The 25,080-nt window shown below is 44.1% G+C and overlaps 1 protein-coding gene across 1 annotated transcript in view; it reads left to right on the top strand.

Annotated features, from left to right (window-relative positions):
- The window catches only part of LOC102452890 (sodium channel protein type 5 subunit alpha-like), a 341,521-nt gene that overhangs the window by 193,130 nt on the left and 123,311 nt on the right, over positions 1-25,080 (top strand). Inside the window, exon 17 of the mRNA XM_089776791.1 lies at positions 2,630-2,986. Within this exon, the coding sequence (XP_089632917.1) occupies positions 2,630-2,986 (357 nt within the window). The remainder of the gene's footprint in view (positions 1-2,629; positions 2,987-25,080) is intronic.

Raw genomic sequence — 25,080 nt, 5'->3', positions numbered from 1 at the left:
TAATAGATTATCTTAAAATTACATTCATTGAAAAGGAAATTAAATTTTACAGTGCCTGTAGTGACACTAATTGTAGACTGTGGGCCAAATGGAATTATTCCAGATTTACAGCAGAGTAAATGAGAACAGAATTTGACTCTGTGTCTAGCTGTGTCAGTTATTTGCAACACATTTAAGCTGAGTTTGCATAGAAGTTAATACAAAAGTTGGTACATAATTAATGAACTGTGAAGCTCGAGGAACTAATAACGTGTCACTTTAAAGATTTTTATTTCTTAAATATATAATAAACATGCCACTGTATTTTAAATATAGTCAAAAATGGATAGCCCTGCATTAGTCACAAACTGATTTTTTTTCCTCCAGAACCTATCACCAAAACACAGAACCTGTCTTTCATTGAAAATCCTTAACTGTCAGGGCCTCTCAACGTGTGGGAGGGTGACACTCCATTAATGGGAGAATTTGTTGACGTGTTGGATCAGAAAAGTAGTTTTCTTGCCAGCCTGATCTTTGCGTCGCATTCACATGCCAAGATGTCCATGCTAATCGTTATGACCATTATGTTGCTTCAGAATTTTTGAAAAGCAATGAAAGCAAACTTTTTAATTGCCCTAACTTTACCATCTGTAAATATTTGCTGCTTGAAAATGCAACTGCATGGCCTGATGTTGCCAGTGGCTGAAAGCTTCCCACAATCCTTTTTCAGTAGGGATGAAATTAACCCCTGTGCAGAGAGCCAGTATAAGGATTAAGCACCATTAAGTCCTCAAAATAGGTCGTATGTGGGATTTAGGTGATTTATAGGCCTTATGATCCTCTGCACAGAGGTGAACTTTACCCAGGGAGCTGAAAAGTAGCAGTATCTTATGCCTACTCAGGAAAACACAGGCGTTTCATGGGATTGGGCCATAGAAAATCCAGCACAGCGCTGGGCAACCTAGGCTAGTGAGTGGGTCTCATGAGTGTCCCTCCTTCATCTCAGTGGGCCACGAGATTGTCATAACCAAGATGGTCTCCCAGGAGAGGATAGTTTTGCTATCTGTGCTTGTGTACCTAGAATTTGCAGGGTGTGCTGATTGAACTGTAGCAGCCCTTTGATTGGATGCAGCGGGAACACACAGCTCTCATAGTCAAAGTTGTGTGAAGTTAGCAGGTAATAAAATCCCCAAACAGATTCCCTGACTTACTAACTAAAAATTGGTGCACTCACACACTCCATGAATGAGCCTCAGGTTCACAGATGACTCAGTCACTGCAGAGGGGCTGGTCTCTTCTGGCAGGGATCCTCTTCAGGCGGGAATCAGGCTGCTTTGGTCCCAGGATTTCCCCTCACCGCAAAGGGGTGCAGGGCTCAAGATGCAGGCCACACAACTGCACCAAAATTCAAACTATAACCTCCTACCCCAGCATTCAGACCCACACAGCAGGCAGCAGCCCCAAACCAGCAGATAGAGCAGAGCTGACCATGCGGTGACTGGTCTCACCCAGGAGCTGGAGAGCCAACTCAGCCTGGCTGGGGAAACCTCCCAGCAAACTCCACAAACTGGGAATCAACAGTGGAGACATAAAACCCAGCTGAGGGATCCTGCCTTCAGGTCCCTAGAGGCTAGTTCTCAGGGGGAAACTCTGCATGCAGGCCTGGGGCTTACTAGCTCCCACCCAGCCAGTCCTCCCCTTGCCCTGGCTGGCCCAAGACTCCCCCAACAATGGCCTCTCCTTCCCACCCTGAACTCCCTTGGAGGGGCATCTCACTCCCTATGGGTTGCCGGGCAGACTCTGACCCTGGTAGGGAGAGGGAGCCAAGGCAAACTCAGAGTGCCTGTCCCTGAGCTTCCAGCATACAAAGCCCCAGGACTCTAGGTCATCTCCTGGGGGTTACACATGGGCTACTGAAAACAAATCAAGCTCCAGGAAGGGGTACAGTAGTCTGGAAAGATTGAGAGCCATTGACATAGGACACACCCATCTGATCGTAATGCTGCATAGCTTATTTGCAGAAAAAAATCTTTGTCTGTCATGGGAGAAGCACAAATTGTAGTGTAATTACTATACCTATTGGCTGCGTCTAGACTGGCAAGTGCGGAAAAACTTGTCATCTGTCTATACTGGCCGCTTGAATTTGCGCAAGAACACCGATGATCTGATGTAAGATTGTCAGTGTTCTTGTGCAAATACTATGCTGCTCCCGTTCAGGAAAAAGCCCTCTTTCGCAAATGTATTTGCGCAAGAGGGCCAGTGTAGACAGCTAAAAAGTGTTTTGTGCCAAAAAGCCCCGATGGCGAAAATGGCGATCGGGACTTTCTTGTGCAAAACCGCGTCTAGATTGGCACGGACGCTTTTCCGCAAAAAGTGCTTTTGCGCAAAAGCATCCGTGCCAATGTAGACGCTCTTTTCCGCAAATGCTTTTAACGGAAAAACTTTTCCGTTAAAAGCATTTGCGGAAAATCATGCCAGTCTAGACGTAGCCATTGTGATTTTAACAAAACAGCTGCACAAATCATGCTGTATTGCACATTGTTTCCTAGTATTAAAAATATTCAACATTTTACCCATTTTTAAACAATTGAATACCCAGAATGTCTGTCATTCTATGAGCTGACACTGTGCTTTTCTGTTTTTTTCACAGCTCAGAGTCTTCAAGTTGGCAAAGTCCTGGCCAACCTTAAATACTCTCATTAAAATCATTGGTAACTCCGTGGGTGCCCTGGGTAACCTCACCTTGGTTCTGGCCATCATAGTCTTTATTTTCGCTGTGGTCGGAATGCAGCTTTTTGGAAAAGACTACTTACTAAAAGTCGAAAAGATAAACAATACTAACAAGTTACCCCGCTGGCATATGTATGACTTCTTCCATTCATTCCTTATTATATTCCGGATTCTCTGTGGAGAGTGGATTGAAACCATGTGGGATTGTATGGAAGTGGCTGGGCAACCACTGTGCCTTCTCGTCTTCTTACTGGTCATGGTGATAGGAAACCTAGTGGTGAGTTTTCAGGATTTCTTCACCTATTTCTATTGTTTATGAGCAAATGTACTCCCTTTTCGCTCAAGAAATTGCAAATCTCCCATGATGCACAGGTATTGTTCTATATCTATGACTTTCTGGAAAATTGCCTTTCATTTTCATCCAAAGAACTTCTTTTCATGTCTCAGGGACAAAAACTGCAGAATTGCTTTACTGATCTTGAAAAAAAGCATTAATTCTCAGAGGAACAGAATGGCTTTCATTAGAAAAAAGGGACTTGAATTGATGATCATGATTGCTTTACTTAAGTTCAACCAAAGTCTTATGTGTTTTAGTGGGCCATAAGTGATTCATGGCCACGTGCTATACAAGAGTAAATTCAATTTAACTGTCTCCCTACCAGAATCTATTTTTAGTTCAATTCATTTTTGTTTTTGAATGTATGTAGCCTACTTGATCTATGGGGAACTTAGGTTATGTTTACTGTAAAGTCACTTTCTTGTTTGTTTTGTGGTAGAATATTTCATAAGTAAAGGATGAGTTACACAAGCTCTGAACCAAGTAAGACTGAATCTTCTGTCCCTGTTGTTTTATGGAGCACTTTGCTGGCTTGCAGTCATTTTGGAAATGTTTTGCTTATTCAGCTTACAGAATGTTTCTGGCATTGTGGATCTGGTGGGCTTGGTGTTGACACTATAAGCTGTTTAAAATGGGTTGTGCTGAAGAAATCTTGGAGTTGGTCCCTGTTTGTTTTATAGTATTCTTTTCAGAACTCAGCATTTTGGTTTGAAGCTCTAAGTATAAGATACCGACTATGGGGAAAGCAACTGAAGGAAACAGAGTGAGGCATTTATATCTGAAGCTAAACTAAATTTAAAAGATCAGATTTATACTGAAAACTTTTGATACAGATTGCAACGTCAGTTTTATAGCTGTTGACTGCAAAACAATGGAAAGATTAAAATCTGGTTTAACAAAAGGCAATGAAACTTTTTTTACAGATTTTCCTTTGAAGCTACATTTGGCCTGAAGAATTAGGACACAGTAATTTTTTTCCTGCATATCAAATGTGCTTCTTTCTTGAGGTTTGACATAGGAGCTGGAAAATTAACCCGTCCCTGCATGTCCTCCAAACAATTGTTTTACTCTTATTTAAACAATGGACACAACCTTTGATAAAGAAAAATTAAAATCATATTTAGCAAATATGAGAGAGAATATATGACTATGCCAGATCATTCCTTTAGGAGAGAGGGGGATCAAGTAAATTTTTCCCTAGTTATTAACACTCATCGTATATCCTTAGACATCTTATGTGAGGATCAGGAAATATAAATCAGATTCAGATGAGATTACACTAACATGTATATATTTAAGCTTTTGTGTTTATCAGCAAATCTTTCTAAATGTAATATTGACAGACTGCATCACCATGAACAATTCTAAAGTTACCACTCTATCAGAAATACAATTGTTAACTTCATCAATTTCAGGAAATAGTTTTGTAGGCATGCTGTAACTGCTAAATAATTTGGAAGCGATTTATTTTAGGTTAATTAGCTCATAAAAGGTAGAAGAAAGGATGAAAATGGTTTTTTTGGGGGGGGAGAGGTTTAACCTAAGAGGAGAAGGGGAAAGTAAACAGGATGATGAATACTGAATCACAAGAATTATGTAAATGGACCACGTTACACATAGCTTTCACAATTTTGGTTTTAATGATCAGATTGCAGATTGTGGACTCTGTTCTCTTAGTGAAATCAGTCAAAATATCCAGTTGCCTTCAAGTGAGCATTGGGTTGGACCCAGACTCTTTTACTCACCTGCTAAATAGAATTAGTCACAAAATGTGTTTAGAATATCATTAACATAAATTAACCCTTCATCCTTTGGTGGGAGAAGGCTCCAGTCCTGTGTGTGCTAATATATATAGGAGATTTCGTTCTATAAATAACTATCAAGCACTGACACTGGCATCTCATCAAGAAAGTTTTTAACTCCTTTTGCTCCTTGTTTCATGTCTCTGTTTCATGTCTGGGTTATAGAGCTCAGGGCTGAAAAGAAAAATATTTTCATGTTGGATCCTACCTCAGTTGTACTCAGAATCTTTCCTAGATCCTGAGAGCAGGAAGGGAAATTCTTGCCATTTATTCATATAGACAAGGGTTTTCATGCACATCAAAATTATGTATGTGTGAAATCATAGAATCATAGAGCTGGAAGAGACCTCAGGAGGTCATAAAGTCCAGCCCCCTGCCCAAGACAGAACCAATCCCAACTAAAATAAATGTATAGGTACTTGGAATTGTGTCCATGGCATCTTTGCCTTCTGAATCTGTAAAAATTCCCATAATGTGAAGTATATTTACTTTTTAAATTCCTCCAGGACTCCTTTTAGCAATGAGCTGGATTGGCCTTCAGTGAAGCTACATATATACAGGTGATTCAGAGACATAAATGTTATGATCCCATGACATTTGGCTTCTGGAACCTGGTTTGTATATACTGTAGTGCCATACCCTAAAGGGGACACATGATTGCTTAGTGGATGTCTTGAGTAACCTCACGCTGTATAACAATTTAACTTTTTTGGGGGGGGAGGGATGGAATTTTAGTAATTCCTAAATCTTCCATGAAAATACATACTTCCTGAGAAGTACATTGGTGCATTATGGTGTAAATGTGGAATTCTGCTTATTGTTAGGCAGCCCATGTTGGAGTCATCCTTCTAACACTGAACCCCAGATCACAGCCACAAAATTATGTACTGTGTAACTGTTCTTAGCACCGTTATACAATGATGCTGTCATCACATTGCATTTCAAGTGTCATTGATGTTGCTCTGGAGGTTATTACAAAATCAGAGGAGGAATGTAATAGCTATCCCACACTTACAGGAAACAGCTTCTGAATCTCTAACTGCATAATTATGTTTACAGTAAAATCTTACAAATGAGCTAGCATGTTTCAGATACAAATTTGGGTCACTGGGGTTAATAAGGCAAACTATAGACAGACAAGTTATTAAAAAGGGATATAGTCAGGTCTGTAATGAGGTACTATCTCATTCCTGGCCGCTGTTAGTGAAATCTACTTGTGCCTCATCATGTCATGTGCGCTGTCACTAAGGACCCAAGTGTGATGCCACATGCCTCTCAGAGGAGAATTTTGTAAGATGAATTTGAAAACTTTTGAATACTAGCACAGGACTTTGATATGATTGACAAAGCAAATGCCAGAAGCGGCAACTTTGCAACCTGCTTGTTTTCACGTACACACGTTCACACGCTTCTCCTTTAAAAGGATTTGCGAAGTATTTTCCTTTTTTACTCCAGAAGATGAATACCAATCTGACATCCTCTAATGAGAGTCCACCAAGTAATGCCCGCCCTGATCCAAGCACCTCCAGGACATCATTTTCTGCAGTGTCAGGATCCATGAGCCTCTGCCAGATTTTACTGCTGCCTTTACACAACTGCTTCCCTCATTCTGAGGTCATAAGCATCTCAGGATGCATTGTGTTTAATTAGAGAAAACAATTGAAGTAATCAAGCAGTTGGTCAACAGGACATGTCTTAAAGATAAAAGGGAAACAGGCTTACTTTACAAGATCTCTAGGGTTTCCCTAGTTATTTCATGGCACTTTGTGGAGCATCTTATGTCACAGAATGTGGTAATTAGCATTGGGACCTGGAGGAGCGGTAACTAATTAAAAGGGCTTGGGCATGAGGCTGATACATACAAGAACCACCATATGGAAAGCTCTGTATCAGAGGTATTATTTAGTTTTTAACCTTTGTGTCAATTTTATCTCAAGCCAGAACAATTTTGTGTAATAACAAACTCTAACAACAATGATCATTTAAGTGCCTGGCCCCAGAGCTGCCCCGCATGTCTTAAATGAGACTTTATCAGGTCTGCTTTAGTTAAACTTAGTGGAAACTTTTCTGTTTGAAAAAAGTTAGATGTGTCTAACATGTATTTCTCTCCCCTCCCCCCAACGCACACACTGTTTCCATTTCTCACAACAAGCCTCTAAGGCATATTCTTTCTGCCTTACCATAATGTGCTGCGTGGTTGTGACACACTTAGAAATCTGAAAATGTCAGCATTCTTGAAACATTCGTCCTTCTCTGCTTTCAGGTTATAACTCTTATCACACAGGATGGAGTCTTTAATTAGGTTCCTTGAAATGGAATTCTGGGAGGATGACAGTACATTCAGGTTAAATTAAAACTGTAGTCTGGAATTGGTTTTATGCCAGCACATGTCAAGCCTGGTTCGCCACTTTGTTCCTCTACTTTTGTCAAATGTATAAAATAGTACAAAACTGGTTTGGCTTCAGTACAATTTGCAGTGGTGTGAGCAGAAAATCAGGCCCAGTTACAGAAGATATGATCCAAGCATGATATGTCAGATGCCGCACATTGTATCACCGCAGACATCAGTGACGGAGGACTTGCTGACAGTCCCATGATTTGTACAGCCTGAGGCAGGATATTCTTGATGGAGGAAGGACTCCTGAACTCACTTCTTCCTTTGCTATGACAGAGCCTGACCCTGTGTACATTGAGTACATGTTTCCACAGACCAGGCCTGTAGTCAGGCCTGCCAAATGGCAGGGGCGGGGAGAAATTGCCTCGAAGCTCCATGATTCAAAGGGGGCTGGCGCTCTCAGCTGCTGCCACTATTACTACACTGAGGGTTGGGGTGGTGCGCTGCACTCCATGTGGCACTGAGGGATGGCTGCCCGGGCCCCGCCCTTCTGCCCACCCCCTTCCCTGCATTTTACCCAGGGGCCCACAGAGGCTATTTGCCTCCCTTGCCTGTAGTTCAGGCAGGCCTATGGTGGCAGAAGCAATTGAGAAACCAGACATGGAAAGTAAATATACCCTCTTCTTGCAGCAGATGCCTATACCTGGGTGCAAGAACCATCGCTGTGACATGTCTTTTCCCTTCCCTTGATGCCTGTCCCACTTCTCACCCCTTTGCAGCTGTGACTCCCCCCCCCCCCTCCCCCGGCGCTTCTCTTCTCCGAAGCAGAGATTCACGTAGATTCCCTGCCGACAGGCTGATTGGGACACAAAAGGTCCTGCTTAAACTGAGACTAGACCAGACGAGACATGCTAAGCCCTGATTAGTCCCCATCTCCTGGAACTATAGCAGCATCTTTTCCCTTCAGGGAGTGGAGTATAGAGAGACCAATGAAAAGTAGCCCTCCCCCCCTCCTTTTGAGAAAGTGAGAGAGTCTGAAAAAAAGCGCTCCTTTTTCCAAGTGACTGACAGTCTCTTAGGCTAGCCAGTGAGTGGGGATTTGTGTGTAGACGGGAACTGAATGTAAAACACAGATAATTTTGCATGGGGCCAGCAACTATGTGTGAGAGGCTCAAATTGAGTGGGGAGGGGTGAGGCTGTGACTGGGAGTGAGGGTGAGGAAGGCAGGGAGTGAGTGAGGAGGGGAGAGGGTGTGACTTGGAGTGGGGGGAGAGGGGGAGAGAGTGTGACTGGGAGTAGGAGTGAGGAGGGCAGGGAGTGATTGGAAGGGACGTGAGGCTGTGAAAGGGTATAGGACATGTGAGAAAAGTAGGGGGTAAATAGGGAGCAGAGAGAGTCTAACATTGGGATTGGGGAGGGGAGAAAGCGGGACTGGATTTACACCTAGGGTTCTGGGCTTGGGGGGAGCTGGCTTGGGTTGTTTTTTTTAATTAACGACAAAAGGGCACATAGAATCTTTGGAGTCATGTGTTTCAAGAATTCTGTAGATGGAGTCCTTTACTGCTAACCTACATGCAAACTCCAATCTCTGTGTGTGTCCCTGAGATCCGGGGTCCCCTGACTAGCGTGTCCATCCCCTGTGCTCACCGCCAGATGGGGGAGAAGGTGACCCAATCCCTCTTACCCCATCTCTCCTGCATCACCCATCATTGCCAACCCCAGCCTCCTGAAATCAAGGCCCACCCAATTGTCCTCCTTTGGCTACGCCACTGTCTGACACATTGCTTCGGTTCACAAGGGCAGTGGCAACAAAAGAGCCTTTCAAACTAGAGGACTAGTGTTTACATTCTAAGGCCATCACCTATTGTAACACTGTTTAATATTGGACCACCCAGTGTTGGTGCACAGGACAGTTAATTCATGTTAGTATGTTTCCGTGCTTAAAATTAAAAAGTTTCTGTGAACTTAGAGCAGGGAATGCAGATTTACAGATACTAGCAGGCAAACTTGCCTTATATGACGGATAAATTGTGCATGCAAAAATGTGCATCAATGTCATGAAATGGCTACAAATGCAGTAGAATATAAGGCATTCAAAAGGTTAACAAACCACAGGGCCACTGATGAAGCTCCTTGTCTGAGGTGCCATTTGCCTGGTTCTAGATGTATGAGACACATAGTGAGTAACAGTGCTGGATCTAGCTGGGGCAGTGAGGAAAGAAAGGTGGTTGATGGAAACAGCATCGCTGAGGAAGGAGTGATGGAAAAGTGAGGAAAGAAAGAACAAACACATTAAGTTGAAAGAAGTTCGTGGTAAATAGACTTCCCAGAGCCAGTTTTTAGTTAACTAAAATATAACAGGGACCACGGGACGAGACAGAATCGATGGACTGGGCAGGGCCAGAGGGAAGGCACTGGTGAGTGTACTGCAGTTGTCACCAGGCAGCCAAGTGCCTCAGCCTGACCCTGCTCTGAGTTTGTGAGGGGAGTTGGACTGAGCTCTCTCTTTCCTGGTTTTGGTTTGTTCTGAGTTGCATGATTATATGTTATGTGAAATTGAGCTGAAGTATTTATCCTCTTATTTAGAAGCTTATTTTTCAAAGCAAAGCAAAAAGTTCCATTGACTTTAATGGAAGTAGTGTCATATCCTATGTGATGGGGCGTCTGCCCCAAACTGACCCTTTAAAGAGTTAAAACCCTGGGAGAGGGGTGGAGCCAGCAGCTTGTGACAGAAAGCAGCCAGATGGGGCCCAGCTGAGGGCAGTATAAATAAAGGGTTCTGGAGGGGAGGAGAGACAGACTCACTCTTGCTTAAGCTGGAGAACAGGAAGGATCTGGCTGCCAGGGAAGCTAGAGGCTTCCTGATAGAGAGCAGGGCTCTGGGAAGGCAGGCAGAGCTGGGGAAGCTCTGGCCAGGCAAGCTCCCAGGTTGCAGGGCCTGAAGCAAGGCCAGAGGGCACTAAGGAATATAGATGGGATAGCAAAAGGCAGCAAGTCCACACCCCTTTGTCAGTGACGAGTGGCCACTTCAGACTGCAGTTTGCCCCGGTAGCAGGGACTAGATGAAGACTGGCAGTAGGGTCACTGAGGCAAGTTGGGCATAATACGTAGAATCATAGGGTTTAAAGAGTCCTTTGGAGGACATCTAGTCAAATCCACTGCTCAAAGCAGGACCAGTCCCAACTAAATTATCCAGGGTATGTCTACACTAGAAAGTTAGTTCGAACTAACGGACGTTAGTTCGAACTAACTTTCCTATGCGCTACACTAGCGCTCCGCTAGTTCGAATTTGAATCGAACTAGCGGAGCGCTTAGTTCGAACTAGGTAAACCTCATTTTACGAGGACTAACGCCTAGTTCGAACTAGCTAGTTCGAACTAAGGGCTGTGTAGCCCTTTAGTTCGAACTAGTGGGAGGCTAGCCCTCCCCAGGTTTCCCTGGTGGCCACTCTGGCCAACACCAGGGAAACTCTATGCCCCCCTCCCGGCCCCGGACCCCTTAAAGGGGCACGGGCTGGCTACGGTGCCCGTGCCAGGTGCAAGCCTGCCAGCACCCAGCTAGCAGACCCTGCACCTGGCACGGCACAGAGCCACCCACCCGATGCCCCCCAGCCCACCCCCTCTTGCCGGGACCAGGCTGGCGGCTCCCAGGAGCTTGCCCTGGACCGCAAGAGGCGGGCACCTTCCTGGGCTAGTGCGGACATCGTGGACCTCGTCCACGATCTCCGCACTAGGCACAGGAAAGTGGCCGTCTAGGGCAGGAGAGCTGCCAGCCTGGCCACCCAGGACCAGGTGTGCATGAAAATCAAGGGGGTCCACTGAGACCCCCGACCCTGAGCCCTGAGCTTACAATGGCCGTCCTGGGTCAGACCAAAGGTCCATCTAGCCCAGTAGCCTGTCTGCCGACAGCGGCCAACCCTAGGGACCCTGGAGGGGATGGACCGAAGACAATGACCAAGCCATTTGTCTCGTGCCATCCCTCTCCAGCCTTCCACAAACTTTGGGCAGGGACACCACTCCTACCCTCTGGCTAATAGGACTCCATGGACCCAACCTCCATCACTTGATCTCACTTCCCTTTAAACTCTGTTCTAGTTCTAGCCTTCACAACCTCCTGCAGCAAGGAGTTCCACAGGTTAACTATTTGCCTTGTCAAGAACAACTTTCTCTTACTAGTTTGAAGCCTGCTACCCATTCCTTTCCTTTGGTGTCCTCTAGTCCTTCTTTATGGGAACTCAGGAAGAACTTTTCTGAATGCACCCTCTCCACCCAACCCCTGCTTTTAGAGACCTCTATCCTGTCCCCCCTCCGTCTCCTCTTTTCTAAGCTGAACAGTCCCAGTCTCTGTAGCCTCTCTTCATCTGGGACCTGTTCCCAACCCCTGATCATGTTAGTTGCCCTCCCCTCTCCCAGCCTTTCTCTTCCCCTCTCCCACCTCCTTTTCCCAGTCTCCCCCAGTTTTTTTCAATAAAGACAGAGTCAATGTTGGAAGAAACGTTATCTTTATTTTGTACATCAATAAGAAGGGGGGCTAGGGAAGGGCAAGTGGAAGGAGGTGAGGGAGGAATGGGGTACGAGCCCCCGATGGGGAGGACTGGGCTGGCTCTGCGGGCTTCTGGGGGTGGAAGCTCTCCTGCAGCCCCCCAATTACTCCCTCTCCCCAGATGGCAGCCTGCGGCAAGTGCAGCCGGGCTGATGGCCGAGTGGTGTGATGTGCCCAGTGTGGGCACTCAGGGCACTCCAAGCCAGAACTTCTTTGCAAGCGGGGCACCCCTTAGAACTGTGTGTCCGGGGTGGGGGTCGGGACCCTTTAAGCACAGCCCTCGGCTAGCCTGAGACAGTATCTCCATGCTCTAAGTCCTCCTTTTATGCCCTGCCGGCACTGCTTCCGGCCATCATTAAGCCCTGTTCAGAGTCCACTCAATGTGGACTTACTAGTTCGAACTAGCAAAACGCTAGTTCGAACTAGTTTTTAGTTCTAGATGCGTTAGTTCGAACTAGCTTAGTTCGAATTAACTAATTCGAACTAAGTTAGTTCGAACTAGCGCTGTAGTGTAGACGTACCCCCAGTTAGGGCTTTGTCAAGCCAGGACTTAAAAACCTACAAGGATGTAGAATCCACCACCTCTTTAGGTAACCCATCCCAGTGGTTCAGCACCCTCCTAGTGAAATAGTTTTTTTCCTAATATCCAACCTAGACCTTCCGGCACTGCAACTTGAGACTATTGCTCCTTGTTCTGTCATCTGCCACCACTCTAGAATAGCCATGCTCCATCCTCTTTGGAACCCCTCTTCAGGTAGTTGAAGACTGCTATCAAATCCCCCCTCATTCTTGCAGACTAAATAAGACCATAGGCCAAGAAGGATTAGATCGTTAGCAGTAAATGTCAGTAGACATCTATTTCACTGAGCACACACAAACTGAAAAAATATTTCCATCCATAATAATTGAAAGGTACAGATAGTCCAAGAAAGAAAAATGCTCCTGGAGACCTTATTAGAGTTTGACTTCAGGGCATTTACTTTCTGATATTGACAACTTATGTTTTAACTGTAAATCTTTAACATTTTGAATCTGAGTCTTTTGCCATGAAATACTTGTTGTGACCTGCCCTTCTCAAACACCTCTTCCCCCAATATTTTCTTGCAACTGTGAAAATGTTTATAATTTTTAAAAAAAAATCTTAAAAATAAATACCAATATTGTCTGTCAGGTATATAAATTGAAATATTGAATCTAGCCAAGCCTAACTATATTGATTCCCTAGGGGGGCAGACAGATTTGTGGACCCTGAGCAAGGTGTGGGGGGCAGCTCTATGCTCCCAGCAAGGGCAGGGCCATGGTCCGAAGAGATGGGTCAGGAGCAGCCAGCCCTCAGCGCTGCCTGGAGCACATGTAAAGGGCCAACAGCTCTGACTGCCACCACTTCTGCAGTAGCAGCTGTGGCGACTGGGGGTAGCCGCAGACCCTTTTGAAATGCCAGGTCCCGAGGCAACTGCCCCCTTTGCCGCCCCCTAGGATTGCCAGAAACCAAAAATACTGAACACCCAAAAATAACCAAAAATACTGAACACCCTCTCCTTCCCCCCCCCCCCCCAAAAAAACACTGGGGAAAAAATTCTGTTGAGAAAAACAAAAGGGGGGAGACCAAAGTTGTTGAGCAAAATAAAATAAAATTTAAATTTAAAAAACAGCATGGCCCCTTTAAGAAACGTTTTTGAGACATTTTGGCCTTTACAGGCTGCCGGCGGTCGCCCGCCATCTTGCCTCCCTGCGCCGGGCTGGAGAGCTCCCCTGCAGAACCGGGTTAGCACCCGGGATTTTCACCTCCTGGCTAGGAAAAAAAATCAGAAAATACTGGGCATTCTAGGTGTCCGGTATTTTCTCAATTTTTTTTACCGGACAGGAGGCAAAAATACCGGTCTGTCCAGTTCAATACCGGACACCTGGCAACCCTATGCCTGCTACTCCTTTCCCCCATGTTGGTAGACCTGATTACTCCTTTCCTTATCTCTGATCTGCGGTCTTGAAGTTTGTCTGGCATAAAATGGGCAGGGAACAGGCTTTCTAAAGTTGCTTTTATAGTCCTAATGCTCCATGAATATTTGATAGGAATAACAAAGCAAATCCAGGATGGCAGCCAGGATTCTGTGACTCCCTCAGTCGTTCCATAAGCCTGCAGTTTGTCCCACAGGTCCAGTTTTAAATAAGAGGACACTACTTGTCTGTCTAGTCCCTGCACTACCCTACACCAATCCTGGCTACACAGACATTTTCATAAAATGATACATTCGATCCATCAAACTATGGGCCTATTCATAATTAGAGCCCTGTGTATATCAGAGCTTTAATGTAATTTTTAAGTATTTCTAAAAGGAAAAGGTCTACGACAAAGCCTTTAGTATAAAATTTACCTCGGCTATTCAGTGTCAAGAACTGAATGAATTAAGTTGCCATTTAGAAGTGGTGAATTTTCTTTTACAAATAAAAACCTTGCAGTTTACACAGGGCCCTAATCATAGCCATTAGGATTCATGTATGGATCTCCCCTTTTCCACAAGGATGCTGAGATCAGCCCACTGGAGCAGAATCTCCCTTGCTTCTAACTTCAGAGGTAGGCAGTGGGCAGGCCAGAGTAATAGTATGCAGGACTATTTGCAGGGGGCAAATGAGTGTGAGTGCAGCACTTTACAACCAGGGGGGAAGTGGGATGAAAAGTCTGAGGAAAAATTCATAGTGACTTTCTACCCGAAATCCCTTCCCATGGGCATCTATGTGAGAGGGGACCATCAAGCCCTTTGTAGTTGCCTACTAGCCAGTAATTATGAATGTCATTAAGTAGTTATGTACTTGATGAAAATGTCCAAATTATTTATTTATCCAGTCACAAAAATTCAGGGTTGTTTTCCCCCTCTCTTTTTAAAATACTGTACTTAACAACAAAGCAAAGGGACCCGCTGCTAACCAAAGCATTAGGGATGTGATAAATATTTGATTTTGATTAGACTGGCATACTAATGTTGCCTTTTGTTCAATGTTTGCAATCGAGTAAACAGAACATCAAGGAACGGCACAAATGATGAGTTGGGATGCATTTCTAATTCAATGTGTTGCGTGGCTCCTGTGAATATCTTTTAGATTGCACATTTTCTAAGGCATGGACTGGGCCATCATTGGCAGGGGAGCAGATAATAAGGCAACTGGGGAAAGAGAGAGGCCTAGTAGTTACCAAGTATCCAGTAATTATGTATTTTATCATGTAGTTATGTACTTGGTGAAAACATCCAGATTGTTTGTTTATTTAATCATCATAAATTCAGGCTTGCTCTTTTGCTCTCTCTTGGAAGTACTTGGCAACAAAGCAAAAGGACTGCTTCAATAAAAATATCAAATATTTACATCCCCTGACCCTCAGCCTCTCTAAAAGAGGGGTCAGAAAGTGTCAGGTTTATATGTCAGCCACGGTCTATGTCAGCTGTGGCCAATCCACGGCTCGTGAGCCGCATGCGGCTGTTCCACCCCTGGGGTGCGGCTCACAAAGACTCCCCCCCACCCCCGGCTCATAAAGCTGCTCCCGTGCCCCCAAAAACGTCCCTCTCCTCCCGGCTCCCCGTGCTGACCTGTGCAGGGGAGCTGACTGGTGCAGCCAATAATGATGGAGAAATAAAGACGGTATCAGCCAAAAAGCCTCTAAATGCATTTTCTTAAAGGGGCAGAGTTTGGTGGGGGTTTTTTGTTTGTTTGTTTTTTGCTCAATTAGAGCAAAAGTACTTTTAAAGTCCTTTTTTTTTTTCTCTCTTTTTTTTTCTTGCTTGACAACTTTGCCCCGGCTCTTTGTGCTGGATCCACTGATATCTTGGCTCTTTGCCCAGAATGGATTGGCCACCCCTGGTCTAGGTGAAGTGATGACTTACACTGTTTATAAATTCTTTGACTAGCACAATGGACAGAGGTGCTTACTTCAAAAAGTCCTGGCTTGAGGGCCAGTCAAAGCTTGTTGAAGTTAATGGAAAGATTTCAGCTAAAGTCACTGGGCTTTGGGTCTGGCCCTTAATGACTAGGTCTGAGACATTCTCAGACATTAGCAGTATCTGTACCAGGCACTGTTTAGCACTGCATAAGAACAGCCCTATTGGATCAGACCAACGGTCTCTCTAGTCCAGTGTCCTGTCTTCCTACAATGACCAATGCTAGGTACCCCCAAAGGGAATGAACAGAGCAGGTAATCATCAAGCGATCCCACCCCCGTCACTCAATCCCAGCATCTGACAAACAGGCTAGGGACATAATTCCTAACCCATCCTCCATTGATGGACCTATCCTCCCCAAATGTATCTAGTTCTTTTTTGAACCCTGTTAAAGTCCTGGCATTCACAACATAAAAACCCACACTCTTTTTGGAGACCAGAACACTCAGTCTCTTGCAGCTTAGACCAGTCGTGTTCAACCTTTTTTTATTCACAACCCCCAGAACACTCAATTGGGAAAAAATGTTTTTCAGCAAAACCAAAAAAACCATGGCCCCTTTAATTTAAAGCACCGCTCCGCTCCTCCCACCCCTGCTATGCATACGTTGGGTGCCGAGCCGGGAAAACAAAATGGTGGCTAGCCCAGCATTGTGACCTCCCAGCAAGACAGCCACAACCCACGGGTTGCGCACCACTGCCTTAGCCCACTCAACCATTTGTTCACTTACTCCTTGTATGAGCCGGAGGAAGAGTGAAGAGAAACAAGGACCTAGATGTGTGGGACTCTTCCCAGACTGTACATATACCTGCCACTACAGGTCAGAACCAGTCCTGAAAAGGGCCTTTGTACAGTGCCACCATCTATCTCTGCCATAAGACATGTGACAATGATCAATGAAGTCAGAATACTTCTGTGTTCAATTGAAATGTGATTTCTAATAGGATTGACTTTGTGGAAGTTTAGTCCAAAGGTCAAATTTCAAGAATTTAAGTGGCAAAAGCTTGTAAGAGCTGTCACTAAGGCAGTAAAGGATGCATGCTGGGGACCAAAGATAAGGTCAGTAGCTTTGTTTGAAGCACAGATAAGGTCAATGACTGAAGCTCTGTCAAGATGCCAGCATTTTAAAAACACATGAAGTATTTTGGGAAAAGTTTTCAAGACCTGAGCTTCCATTATTATAAAATTAGTTAAGGATGCTTCATCCCAGAGGAATGAGGCCTTGATTCATTAAAGTTTCTTGGCCCCAAAAATGCATGAAAATGGAATTAGGACACTGGCTACAGTTTTTAACAAGTTTCCAATGATCTTATTTTCTTTTCAGATTTGCGGTATGTCAAACTAGAATTGCTATGGCCAATTTCCTTATTTTTCATTATATATCCCCAGAGGGATTTACCACCCAAAAATTACTGCTTAGCTTGACCCAAATGATGCAATTCTGAATTAACTTATTATTTAGCACCTAACAACAAACATTTTCTTGTTCAAATGCGGGTGAAACATTTTTCTGAAAATGAAGAGCTGATTAAGAGGGTTGCTAACAAGTGCTACTGTGAAAGTAAAGCAATCTCCTTAGAGGGGAATAAAGTATTTATACTGAAGGTCTTACCCATCACCCATAATTTACGTAAACTAAGGTGCAAAACTGCAAGAAAAGAAAAGAAGTATACTTTTGCAGGAAACTCTGGGGAAGATTATTGAGTCTTCATTTGGGATTTAGTGGGAAGCTCTGAAGATGATGAATAGTTCTTTTCCTGTTCCCATGTGGCAGCAGTCTTCTTGCATAGGTATTGACAGAGATGTTGAGACTATATCAGACCAGAGGTCTAGCTACTCTAATCCTTGACCAACACCAGACGTTTGAGACATAGGTGAAAAAGATTTCATACACGCAGAGAAATCCTCATCCATTTGATGGGGAAACTAGGCAGGCATCGAGGAGTCCTGTGGCACCTTATAGACTAACTGAAGTGTAGGAGCATAAGCTTTCGTGGGCAAAGACCCACTTCGTCAGAGGCATGCATCTGACGAAGTGGGTCTTTGCCCACGAAAGCTTATGCTCCTACACTTCAGTTAGTCTATAAGGTGCCACAGGACTCCTCGTCGCTTTTGCAGATTCAGACTAACACGGCTACCCCTCTGATACTAGGCAGGCATCGATACCAAATAGTAACAAAAGAGCACAAAACCTAAAGTATCCCTTTATATTTCTCTTTGTAATAAGGTTAGTGTCACTGGAAATTAAATTATCCTGATCCCTCGACTAACCTAGTATGGTAAAGTCAGGAGACCTTCTTTTGAATTCTTTCTCAATCATTTTTGGCTACAGTCTGTATCGTTATTTCATGCCTGACTAGGGATGTAAGTGACTAGTCGAATAGTTGATTAGTTGTGTTCCCCACCCCTAGCAGCAGCAAGCAGCGGGGGAGAACAGGAGCCAGTGCTGGGGGAAGCCAGCTTAAAAGCACTGCACTGTCTCCTGCTGGCTCTTAATACATTTAAAAATCAGAAGTGAAGCAGGGGGACCCAATGCAAGCTGGGACAGCTGATTCCTGGCTTGCACTGGGTGTCCCACTGAACTTTAGACTTTTAAATGTATTAAGAGCTGGCAGGCAGGCTCTTAATACATTTAAAAGGCTGGTGCGCAGCGGGAGGGAGGGAGGACCCTGCATGAGCTGGGATTCAGCTGTCAGGCATGAAATAACAATACATTTAAAAGACAGAGCCGCAGTGGGGTTAGCTCCCTGGCTGGAAGCTAAGCCCGCTGCGGCTCCCCTGCTTATCGACTAATCAACTACTCAATGGAAAATCAATCGACTAGTCAATTAGTTGATTAAACTAAATTTAACATCCCTATGCATGACATTGCCAAAGGATTTCCAAAATAGGTGAAAGAACATGTGCTGACTCTTCCACATCAGAAGTGAGCTCTTATTGTAAAGACTGGAATGCAACTTGAGCTTTATCCTTTTTAGGATTAAATATGGCTCATGGCCAGGCTTCTTCAGGCTTACAAAACGTTTGCAAAATTAAAAAATATATTGTTGACTCCTAAAAAGAAAAAGATGTAATGTTGTGTATTAAAGGCATGTGATATCACCTTGCTAATGCTTAGATTCCTACTGTCCCAAATTTAGAGACTAGATATATTTTACAATGCAAAATGACTCCATTTTACATTTTAGACAAGGACTATTAATTATAATATTAAGCCAACTGTGCAGTGTCTAGCCAGAACAATCTTAAAGGAAAGAAGTGAAAGACTCGCTTTGTAGTATCTCTAAATCAATAATTGGTTCCTGTGTTAACTATGATGTGGTATTTGGTGTTAGTAATTACAGTAACCAATAGTTATGGGAGGTGTTAATATCTTGTTATAAGAAGTGTACTTGGTAACAGTCAAATATAGAGGTTTGCTTTACATTCATGAAAAAAACTGAGCAAGTATCTTGAGTGTTGGAAGTAGTTGTATATTTGGTTTCTGCTTCACAGATAAAAAGTGTGTGTTTGTACAAGATGTGTATTGTATTAGTGTCTGGGGACTCCTCACTGTAATGGTCATAGTAAGGATGTTAAGGACTAGTCAACTGGTTGACTATCTGATAAGCAAATGCTTATCAGATAGTTGAGTCGACTAGTTGATTGTCCCCCTCTTTGCTGCCTCTATTAGATAGAGGCAGCAAAAGGGGGGAAACAGGGTACTTCAAAACGGCAGCACTGCACAGCTGATCCAGAGCTCAGCTGTGTGGCACTGCTCCTTTGAAGCACCGCTTCAGTGTTTCAAAACAGTGCCTCACGGAGCTGACCCCGGGCTCTGTGCAGCATTGCCCCTTTGAAATGCCGCCACGGCGTTTCAAAGGGGCAGCACCGCATGGAGCCCAGGATCAGATATGTGTTGCTTCCCAATTGAATCGCCATCACAGTGTTTGCGGGGAGCCCAGGGTCAGCACAGGTTCTCTGAATCCCCTGCTCGACCCCAGGCTTTATGAGGGCACTTCCACTTTGAAATGCACAAGAGCCCTTGCTGGGGACTCTTGTACATTTCAAAGCTGGCATGCGTGTGTGCAGCCCAGAGTCAGCGGGACTTTCCACTAGCCCCAGACTGCACACGGAAGTGCCTATCGACTAGTCGAGTAGTCAATGGAAATTCCATCAACAACTAGACTATTAAATTACTTGATATTTAACATCCTTAGTTCATAGCAATGAGCAAAAGGTCATAAGGAATCTGAACAAAATTTCCACTCTCTAATAAGGCTTAATAAATGCAGTGCTTGTACCTTAAATATAAGATAGATAAGGTGGGTGAGGTAATGTCTATTAGTGGAGCAAATTTTGTTGCTGAGAAAACCAAGTTTTCAACTTGTCCAGCGAGCTCTTCTTTTGAGCTGGGAAACTCCTCTGTCACTCCTAAACACAAGGTGGAACAGATTATTACCATAAGTAGTTAACATATATTTCAAGGTACCATTCCAGGTGAAGCAGCCTATTAACATCCCTCCAGAGTAGGGAGGAAAGGAAGAGGGAGGAAAACAACTGGCGTGAGGGGGTTGCTAGTGGGTTGTTATCCATGTTAACGAAGCCAACAATGTAAAGTAGTAACACTGCCCAGTCAGGTCACTACACCGGATTGGGGCCTGCATAGTAACTTGCTAAAAACCTCCAGATTTACCCTTTTAAATTTAAAATACTGTCACTTCTCTGCTAATTGTATGATAACTCAGGAGGCTGGCGTTGATACCAAGAAGCTGCTGTGGTGGTTTTACTTTATGGCTACATCTACACTGCGGAGTTATTTTGGGTTACCAGAAGTACTGTGTCTTTTGAGCAAGCCTGTTATTTCAACATCTAATGGGCTCACTGTTCCAACGTTCCTGTAAACCTCGTTCCACGAGGAATAAGGGATGTTTCGGAATAGCTCTCTATTTCGAAATTAACTTGAAATAAGTTATGCAATTTGCATAACAAATTGTGTAGCTTTTTTTGAGCTCCGGGTGCAGTGTAGATTCACCCTTTGACAATTAAGACCAGTGTGAACATTCCAATGGAAAACATGATTTGTCCCTCCCCATAATCACATCCTGGTGAGAGACAGTGGTAATGATCTTCAAACTTGTATCCATTACAAATGAGTATAATTGATCTGCCTTTCTTGGCATATATGCCATACTCCTCACCAGGCTATCTGCAGTTTTGATGACATAACACAAACAAAATCCATCTACTTTATCTCTGTTTGTTGTTAACCAGTTTTAAACTGGATAATTTTTTTCTAATGCTTTTGGAATATATTGAGCCCCTAACATCCCTTAAATAACTGCCTTGCCAGAATAGGCTTAACAACACATTTGGCTGAGAACAATTTTGCCATTCTAATTATCTTATTTTGTCTCTCTAGATAGCTACTTGAGCTGGCCTAAATAACACTATTAGAGTTCTAATTGTACTGGTGAATTATAGCCTCTTTTGATGTCTGTTGAGCACCCTATGGGAACATATGTGATTTTACATCATGGCTGCAGTATGGAAAGGAATATGTCTTGCCAGTGTTCCCTGTAAGTTGTGTACTTGGGCAACCACCCAGGAGAGTTTGAAATGCTGCCCAGTTGACTAGCAGAATACCCACCATTGGTGGCAGCATGTGTTTTTATTGGTGGCGTGCACAAAATACCTCATTGCAGATAACAAAATTGATTCCACACATGGAAGGAAACAATTAGTGGGAACATTGCTCGCCACCACCAATCTCACTCACTCGCTCACTTACTTACACACATGTACAAATGTGCATGTTCTAAATTACAAAAAGCAATAGTGCAAGATTTTTAAAAGTGGAAGTGATTTTGAGTTTCTCTGTGCGAAACAGGAGACACGTTAGAGCAGTGGTTCTCAAACTTTGTGGCCTGCCGCCCACCCTGTTCTGAGCACGTCTTTTTGTGGACCACCAGCCAACCATCCTGACAAAATGGGCACAGGCCAGATTCAGCCCACCAGACTCACCTCCCCAGGAATCCGCCAACCTTGCCGGGGACCGCTGCTGGAGCACCAGTGCAGGCTTCCTGATGCAGAGGCGTAGGACAAACCCCGAGCCCACAGGCCACCTGCAAGATGGTTGTGGACCACTGTTGGTCCACAGACCACACTTTGAGAACCACTGCCCGAGAGGGACTTATTTTCAGAAAATGCTAAGCACCCATCTTCTCTCAAAATATGCCCAAGTTGGACTCTCAGCATTGCGGCACTCGAAATCACTAGTCACTTTAGAAATTCTTAAATCTTGTCTACAGTGGTGAATAGTAAGCCATACATGTTACATTAGTTTAAATGATAAAAAATGAGCAGTGTAGATATCTGCTGAGAGATAAGGAGTGTCACATGGGTCACTTTGAATCAGTACTTAGCAATATGAACATGCCACATGTGCTCAGCCTTGTTTTAGGAAGCGAGGAGGCAAGAAATTTGGATTCCCAGGCTTGGAACTTCTTAGAGCCCAGGCGAATATGCACCTAATCTCACATTTTAAAAAGTCACTTGCACATTATAGCACAACATTTCAGACACAGTCTAGCAACAATAATGCTTACAGAGTGCCTTTTCTCAGTCATTCCCAGGCCAGATTCACCACTGTTTTATTCCAGCTTTATGCTACAAGATAGAAGGATTGGGCCTTATTCTACTCTCTTCCTTGTGTAAACCATAAGACTTTACTGAAATCATTGGAGTTATACCAGTTTTACATGAGCAGATGAGACAGAAGCCAAGCCATTATATTCACCCAATTTTTCTCTGTGGATAAAATGTATTTTTAACTAGCATAACAAATTGCAGACCATATATTCTATAGAGCTATTTTGATTTATACTAGATGAGGTTCTAATTCGCTATTTCATTATATTAAATTAGAAGATTTACTCATTGTTGCTCAGGTCCTTAACTCAATTTTTGGTTTTTTTGGAAATTAAATTGAAAACATTTAAATAATTGCTCTGAGGATGAGAGGTTCAATATGCAGGTTGCCCTGGCGAGATAGGACTTACCCCAGCCCTCTCTTACCAGAGCAACTTGGGTCTAGGTGAAAAGAGCTGCTTCATGGCTGCTACAGCTCCAGTGGGTGCAGCCAGAGGAGGGGTTCATGTTCCCCAGCTGTGGCAGGTTCAGGCTTGTCTACCCCTGCACTCCGCAGCCAGAGTGAGGACTGCAGCAAACTGTGCACTTTTCCCTCATTCCCTGACATAGAGAAACAGCCTGTAGTGTTCCCATACAAATAGGAAGGTGGGTAGGATTGCCAGGTGTCTGGTATTGCCTCCTGTCCGGTAAAAATTTCAGAAAATACTAGACACCTAAAATGTCTGGTATTTTCTGTTTTTTTTCCCTGCCAGGAGGTGAAAATAGCAGACACCTGGCAACGCTACAACACACTCAGCGCCCAGGCCCAGCCCCCGGACCCTCCGATGGGCCCTCCTGGACCCCTCGCCAGGCCCCCGTGGACGTTCCCCCATCCCCCTGCTTACCTGGTTCCGCAGGGGCTTGTGTTATTGCTGGAACAGAAAAACAAAATGGCCACTGGCAAACAAGCCTCTTCTTAAAGGGGCCATGCTGATTTTTTTTTTTTTAATTTACAAATTTTTTTTTGCTTAATTGCTGTTTGGGTGCTTTTTTTTGTCTCAACCACTTTGGTGTCCCCCTTTTTTGGGTTTTTTTTTTTTGGAGGGGGCATGTTCGGTATTTTTGGTTAATCCATCTGGCAACCCTAAAGGTGGGTGCCTGGTGTATGGGAGGCTTGGGTCTGGGGCCATGCTGGATGGGGAGCCCCTTTCATCTGCCTAATGATTCTGTCTCTTTTCTGTATGGTTTTGTGTGTCCTCGTATGAATCGGGGGGAGCTTCACCCCCTCCCCTCCCCTGCTGTCCCTAAAGGGCACCTGGGGGTGGGAGACATGAGGTTGGAGGAGTCCCAGATGGGTGGGGTGCATCCCCGACAGCCCTTTTTACCTGCCTAGTGATTTCTGTCGTTTTTTTCTGCATAGTTTGATGAGAAGCAATCCCATTCCAGGCACATGGTAGGAGGGATAGCTCAGTGGTTTGAGCATTGGCCTGCTAAATCCAGGGTTGTGAGTTCAATCCTTGCAGAGGCCATTTGGGGCAAAAATTCATCAGGGATGGTACTTGGTCCTGCTGAGAAGGCAGGGGACTGGACTTGATGACCTTTCAAGGTCCCTTCCAGTTCTAGGAGATAGGCAATCTCCATTATATATCACATCCCATTATCCTGGCACAACCAAACACTTACTTTGTTTTAAGTTATAAGAGGCAGCTGCATACTAAATTTGCTCATACTAGCGTAATCCACACACCTAGGCTATGTTTACAGTCGCGTCTTCTTGCGTGAGTAATATGCAAATGAGGCTAAGCGTTGAATATCGCCGAGCCTCATTTGCATACCTAATGAGCCACCATTTTTTTCAGAAGAGGCTCTTGCGCAAGAAGGTGCATCTACACTGCCCTTTCTTGTGCAAGAAAAACCCTCTTGCGCAATGCCGTTACACCTATTACTTGAGAGGAAGAATGGCATTGCGCAAGAGGGTTTTTCTTGTGCAAGAAGGGGCAATGTAGACAGCTCCGTCTTGTGCAAGAACCTCTTCTGCAAAAATGGCGGCTCATTAGTTATGCAAATGAGGCTCGGCGATATTCAACGCTTAGCCTCATTTGCATATTACTCGCACAAGAAGACGCGAGTGTAGACATAGCCCTAGTGTGGTTCACTGTTCTATGCAGTGGCACCTAGACCACAGCAACAGATAAGATCAAGAGACCTCTACAACCAGCGCTGAGAGTCAGCTGGCTTTTAGCTCAAAGGGTAGAAGCTCCTATACTAAGCTTCAGAGGTCCTAGGTTCAGAACCTCGTGGTGGTGGTTACACTAGCTCTTATTGTTTAGCCTGTTGAACAAACAGGCAAATGGGTGAAAGACAGAGAAACTCTCTCAAATATATAATAGATTAAAATTAACAAATCAATAGACAGGACATAGTTTTACAAAATATGGTAATGAAGAGTTGATGAGAGAAAGTGCCTTATAAAAGTTTCCCTTCCTAGCATCAACCCGTTTTATAATGTCAAGTACGATCACCTACAGACCTAGTGTGCAGGCCAGGAATACTACATCCAAATTCACACTTATTTTCATTGCTACATTTTAAAATAATTGGTGAGAAACTTTAAACAAGGTATTGTCTTTCTCCATCCTATATTCTTATTTTGCCATGAATCCATAATGCCGAATTTATGATATCACGATCATTTTGATAGCAAGAGACTGGGATGTCACAATCCTGGGATTATGACTTCGCTGCAGGATAAAGGAGAAAGTGGACTGAGAGCAAATAAGCCTCTTATCCAGGCACAAATATCTGAAATAATAGAAAAGGGA

The sequence above is a fragment of the Pelodiscus sinensis genome, chromosome 2 (assembly GCF_052426305.1).
Source record: "Pelodiscus sinensis isolate ZL-2025 chromosome 2, ASM5242630v1, whole genome shotgun sequence".
Lineage (NCBI taxonomy): Eukaryota > Metazoa > Chordata > Testudines > Trionychidae > Pelodiscus > Pelodiscus sinensis.
This window is presented reverse-complemented; position numbering and strand designations above follow the sequence as displayed.